The following is a 6,000-nucleotide window of genomic DNA, read 5'->3' as shown; positions in this document are numbered from 1 at the left end:
GGGCTCCGGGGCGGGGGCTCCGGGGCGGGGCGGGGCGGGGGCTCCGGGGCGGGGGCTCCGGGGCGGGGCGGGGGCTCCGGGGCGGGGCGGGGGCTCCGGGGCGGGGCGGGGCTCCGGGGCGGGGCGGGGCGGGGCGGGGGCTCCGGGGCGGGGCGGGGCGGGGCCGGGCACCCGCGTCCGCCCGGGACCCTGGGCTCGGGGCGGACTGTTCCGAGGGGCTGCCAGCGTGCGGGGCTCGCCGCGTCGCGAGCGCGCACCCCTCCGTGAAGACACCGCGCGCCTGTGATGGGAGCGTGCTTTATTGGGCCTCCCGTCTGGAGGCCGAGTGGGGAGCAGGCAGGGGTCGGGCCCAGCTCCCCGGCGCTGCGGGCCCCGGCGGGCCCCGTCCCCGTCCCCCTCCCGCGCCGCCGGCGCCGGGCCTCAGATCCACACGGTGGCTTTGCCGTCCCTGCTGCCGGTGCTGCCCTTCTCGGAGCCGGCCCTGGCCCGGGCGCCCGGCCGGCCCTGCTCCCCCAGCGTGCCCCCCGACGTGGCGCTGCCGGTCCCGGAGGCCGGGGCCCCGGCCCGGGGCGGCGCCCGGGACGCGGCCGGCAGCGCGGGGCCGTCCCCGGCCGCCCCGTCCCGCAGCGCCTGCAGGGCCAGGTGCGCCAGGTGCTGGTCGTGCGCGTGCGCGCGCGCGCGCTCGGCGGCGCGCACCACCAGGCTGTAGTCGGGCGGGCAGGCCAGGCCCGGGGCGGCGGCCGGGCCCGGGGCGGCGGGCGGGAGCGCGCGCGGCGCGGGGCCCGAGGCCGGCGGCGCGGCGGGGGCCCGGCGGCCGCGCACGGCGTCCTGCGCGCTGCCCAGGCCGAGGTGCGCCATCTCGCAGAGGTTGAGCAGCAGGCACAGGCAGCTGACCACGTACATGACCAGCAGGAAGACCGTCTTCTCCGTGGGCCGCGACACGAAGCAGTCCACCACGTGCGGGCAGGGCCGGCGGCCGCAGGCGAAGGCGGGCGGCACCTCGAAGCCGTACAGCAGGTACTGGCCCACCAGGAAGGCCACCTCGAAGGCCGCGCGCGCCACCAGCTGCGCCACGTACACGCGCATCAGGCCCTCGCGCTGGATGCGCCGCCGGCCGTCGTGCTGCGCGGGCCCCGCCGCGCCCGCCCCGGCCGCGGGCCCCGCCTTGGCCGCCGGCGCCTCGTCCTCGCCGCGGGCCTCGGGCGCGCCCGGCTCCTCCGCCTCCGCCTCCGCCTCCGCCTCCTCCGCCTCCGCCAGCCCCAGGATGGGCTCGGCCTCGCCCAGGTCGGCGGGCTCGGGCCAGCCGGGCGGCGGCGGCGGCGGGGGCGCGCGGGGCGGGCCCGGGCGGCGGCGGAGCGCGCGGCGCCGCTCCCGCTCCGAGGCCCGCGCCAGCCGGTGCACCGCGTAGCCCAGGTACATGACGGAGGGCGTGGAGATGACCACGATCTGGAAGACCCAGAAGCGCACGTGCGACAGCGGCGCGAAGGCGTCGTAGCAGACGTTGTCGCAGCCCGGCTGCCGCGTGTTGCAGGTGAACTTGGCCTGCTCGTCCGAGTAGATGGCCTCGCCGCCCACGGCCGTCAGCACGATGCGGAACACCACCAGCACCGTCAGCCACACCTTGCCCACGAAGGTGGAGTGGTTGTGGATCTCCTCCAGCAGCCGCGTCAGGAAGCTCCAGCTCATGTTGGTCATGGGCGCGGGCGGGCGGGACCTGCGGGCGGCGGGGGTCAGGGGTCAGCCGGGGCCCGGCCGCCCGCGCGGACCCTGCCCGCGGGCCGGGACAGACCGGGCGTGAAGCCGCGTTCCCCGCACGCGCCCCCCGTCCCCGCCCCAGACGGCCCGCGCCTGCCGCCCGGCCCCGCCCGCCCCGGGCCCGGAACCGCGGAACCGCAGAGCCGCCCGAGCTGCCTTGGAGGCCGGAGAATCCCAGGCCCGGCCCGGCCCGCCCCGCCCGCGGCCCCAGCCTCGGGTCTCCCAGGGCCCGGTCCCCGGCACAGCCACTGGGGAGTGCGCGCAACCCCTGCTGCTCTCCGCCCGTGGGACCCGAGTCCCTGGCCCTGGCAGCCCCCCGCCTCCAGCCTCCCTGACCCCCAGTCTGGGCGTGGGCTCCCCTTCCCCCGGGAAGCCCCTGCTGGTCCTGCTGAATCCGGCTTGTCATCTGCTCCCCAGGGCCCAGAGACCACTAGGGTCCTGATGCAGCCCCTACACTGCCTACACTGTTCCCAGCGAGGGGCCAGCAAGCAGGACGCAAGCAGGATCCCAGCCAGTGAGGCTGCAGACACTGCGAGCCCTGAGCCTGGGAGAGGGTCTCCGCCGTCTCTGATTGCCCACCCAGCCGGTACCTGCCACTGGGTTCCTTTGGGGCGCGAGACCCCGTCGCAACCCTCAGCGTACTTCTGGCCCTGGACAGGCCTGGGAGGCAGCTGCAGCAGGTGTGTGAGCAGCGGCGTCGGGAGCGGGGCTCCAGGCCTCTTTATGGGGCTGGGGCCTCTCCCTGCAGCTCAGGAAGAAGCAGCAGCCAGAGGGGGCAGCAGGGGTTCCTGAGGAAGTGGCCCCACTTCCTCTCGTCTGTGCAGCCCCCACCGGAGCCAATACACTCCCATGTGTTAAGTCACACACCTTCATGGCACACTTAGTCAAACACATGTACACAGACATGAGAACAGGTGCAAACACAGTGCACATATGTAAATATAGATGTGCACTCACAGATCACATCCACACACATGCAAACATACCTACATACAATTACATGCATACATGGGCTCAGACACGTGTGCACACATCCAAAGTGCATATCTGCACTAAGATGCACAGAAGAGCACGTGACCTGTCACCCATGAACACAGAAACATTTGCACATGCGCATAGATATGCACACACAAGCGTGCTCATAGACATTCACAGGCCAGTGCACCCACAGGCCTGCACTCAGGCAGGCGTGAACGTGTGGAGCCTGATGCCTCCCAGGGGATGGATCCGGCTTCCTACCAGCTTCTGCCCGTCACTGGAGCAGGAGCCCTAGATGAGCAGCCCAGAGGAGAAATAGAGTAAGGGCTCCTGGGTAGCTTCGGCAGACTTGCCCAGCAAATAGAGTAAGGGCTCCTGGGTAGCTTCGGCAGACTTGCCCAGCAGTGTGTGTGCAGCTTTTAGCAATTAGATCTCTGTGGGAAGCCCTGGCTTGTGGTGTTTGCCTGTGCACAGGTGTAAATAATGGCTGATTAACACTGAGTGTGCAATGGAGAAGTGCAGCCATTGCAATGTTATGATACAGCCCAGGCTGACTTTGTCCTGGGGTCTGAGGGAGGATGCTTTGCCTTTGGGAGCCCCTGGCACTGTGCACACATGCACAGTCACAGCCATTAATTCTGCACCGACTTCCTAGGGCCGTGGGTCAGAAGTTGGCTGGAAGAGTCAGGGCCCTGGTCTCAGGTTGTGAATATGGGAACTCCCAAATCCTTAGCTCTTTTCTGCCTAAAACTGGCACTCAGACCCTCTGCAGGAAACTCAAACTCCAGAAGCACAGACCTAACTGCCGGTCTTCCCTCAGGCCCCACTGCCAGTCTCCCCTCCGGAGCAGCCTCATCCGCACAAGATACTTAATTTGGATGGCGTTTCCCCTCCTGCCCTCTCCCGTCTGAACCCACCTGCTCATGCCTGACTGCATGACCCGGGCCCTCTCCATCCCGTGGGTTGCTGGCTGCTGCATGCCTCCCTCCCTGTGAGCCTCACTTCAGCTGACACAGCTTGGAATTGCCGACCAGCACAGGTGACTTGCCTCCTACCCAATACCCTCTCTGCTGTCCCAGCCCACTCTGTTGGAGGCGATGGTATGTTTTCATGCCACTGCACATGTTCTTACACACACACACACGTTCCTACACAAACACGTTCATGCACATGTACACACTTGCATATACACATGTAGTTGGCCCTGCCCCAGTTGGCCTTTCAGAGGCCTCCCAAGAGGGATGGGTTTACATCCGGATGCTGCTGTCCTGCCTGTGTGCCTGGTGAACATTCCTTAAGGTAATCTCAGAGTGTTTACAGATATTATGTGGCAACCCATGGGCCTGTATACACACACACACACACACACACACACGTCCTTGCACTGTCTTCTGAAAAGGACTAAATACAAGGACACATCTGAGTCCCAGATCTTGGTTTCTCCACTCCTAATAATAGGAACTAGGATCTGGGCACCAGTGGCTCATGCCTGTAATCCTAGCTACTCAGGAGGTTAATCTCCATTTAACCACCCAAAAGCCAGAAGTGGAGGTATGGCTGAAGTGGTAGGGTACTAGCCCTGAGCAGAAAAGCTAAGGTACAGAGCTCAGGCCCTGAGTTAAAGCCCCACTATCAGCGTGCGTGCACACATACATGAAAAGGAACTGGGACTCCTTGGGGAAGTGGCTGAGACCGAGAAGATGGATATGCTTAAACACACATACACGCTTGCGGAGGTTACTCATCTGTGATGGACAAATGGCACAAGTGAGGACAGGAGACAGATTCCCAAGTGCAGAGGAGCTATGCAGACACTGCGCTGGGGCATGAGAGAACAGTATGAAAGGGAATCATTCACACTTCGAGTGAACACATTTAACCACATCCCCTGACCAGGCAACTGGGGTCAGCACCATGTTGATACCACCTGCAGGGCCTCCCATTCCAAAACCCGTTTCCTGAGACACCGAGGAAAAAAACGAGCCTATTTCCAATGGAGGAAATTGATACTCTACAAAATGCTTGGGCAATATTCATCCAAATGGCCAAAATAAGAAGTGTCTGAGGACAGCCAGACAAGAGATGCCTGAATGTCAGGAGGGGCCTTGGACAAGTCCAGATAGGAATGCAGGAGAAACCTAAGAACATCTGAATGGAGTGTGGTCTTTAGGCAGCACGGATACAAGCAGGCATCATCAACTAGTTCACTGCGATGACACATGAATCTCACTAAAGCAGACATGAGCCTGGGGGACGTGGGAAGGAGCTTCATCTCCAACCCATTTTGCTCTGGTTACTTGGGAGGTAGTGTCTCACCTTATGTCCTGCCCAGCCTTCCCCTGCTTACATTTCACAGTTGGGACACACGTCACTGTCACAATTCCTGGACATTTGTTGAAATGGTCTTGTTAACTTTTTAATTCCAGCCCCTGCCCCACCTGCCCCAGCTTCTAACCTCCACTCCAATTTCTGCCTCCCAAGTAGTTAGGATTACAGGTTTGAGTAACTACACCTTCCTTTTTTTTTGTTAATCTAAATACATTTAATTAGAGAAAGGACCTTCAGCAACAGAGGCGGGGGCTGCCCCAGCTCTGAGAGCTGATCTTCAGTCAGGAAGCCCAGTGAGGTCCAGGATGAGAGGTTCCACGGGGGAAGGGGACTTGGGGACTTGGCCAAGGCCTGGTGCTGGTCAGTAAAGGGTGAGGCTAGGGAAAGAGGGGTGGCAGCTACCCAGGGCCAGTGGAGGGCGGTGTTCACAGTGAGTTCAGCGCGGGGACTCACAGTGAATCCTGGGAGTCTCCAGTGGGGCTGTCCCACGCCCACCACACCCCGACAGCCTTGGGCACTCTGGCCGGTCATGGTGCCGACGGCATGGAGGGGGCTCTCCCCACCGCGAGCTGAGATGGGGAAGGGAGAGCGATGGTTGGGCTGGAGTCACACTCCGGGAGGAGTCTCAGGTTAAGCAAGCAAAGCTACTGTCTAGAAACTCACACCCAACCCCGCAGGCAGTCATGACCGACCAGCCAGCCCAAACCTCCCGGGGCCGACTAAACCCTGCCTATCCCAAACTGAACGAGGTTGTGTGGGGCTCAAGAACCAGGGAACTCCCTCTCACTCCTGCCCAGCGTTTCCGTCCCTTGTCCACCCCTCTCAGAGCAGGAAGGACAGGGCAGGGCTTCCTGCTGCCCGGGCGGGTGCTGGCAGGGGCGGGCAGAGGCTTGGCTACCAAGCAGGAGTGGTGCGGAGTGGCCCCTCACACCACTCTTC

The 6,000-nt window shown here is 63.8% G+C and overlaps 1 protein-coding gene across 1 annotated transcript; it reads right to left on the bottom strand.

The window, feature by feature from the left end:
- Nucleotides 1-420: 420 nt before the first annotated feature.
- Gjc2 (gap junction protein gamma 2) lies at nucleotides 421-2,365 on the bottom strand. The gene is made up of 2 exons (XM_069994095.1): nucleotides 2,346-2,365; nucleotides 421-1,714 (listed from the first exon to the last, which is right to left on the bottom strand). Exon 2 carries the CDS (start codon nucleotides 1,693-1,695, stop codon nucleotides 421-423), a length of 1,275 nt encoding a protein of 424 aa, XP_069850196.1. The 5' UTR covers nucleotides 1,696-1,714; nucleotides 2,346-2,365.
- Between the last annotated feature and the right edge of the window lie 3,635 nt (nucleotides 2,366-6,000).

The sequence above is a fragment of the Dipodomys merriami genome, unplaced genomic scaffold (genome assembly GCF_024711535.1).
Source record: "Dipodomys merriami isolate MVZ:Mamm:240054 unplaced genomic scaffold, mDipMer1.0.p SCAF_440, whole genome shotgun sequence".
In the NCBI taxonomy this organism is placed as follows: Eukaryota; Metazoa; Chordata; class Mammalia; order Rodentia; family Heteromyidae; genus Dipodomys; species Dipodomys merriami.
This window is presented reverse-complemented; position numbering and strand designations above follow the sequence as displayed.

Excerpts from the sequence above, each read along its gene's own strand:
- Gjc2 (XM_069994095.1), bottom strand. The coding sequence starts at position 1,695 with ATGACCAACATGAGCTGGAGCTTCCTGACGCGGCTGCTGGAGGAGATC.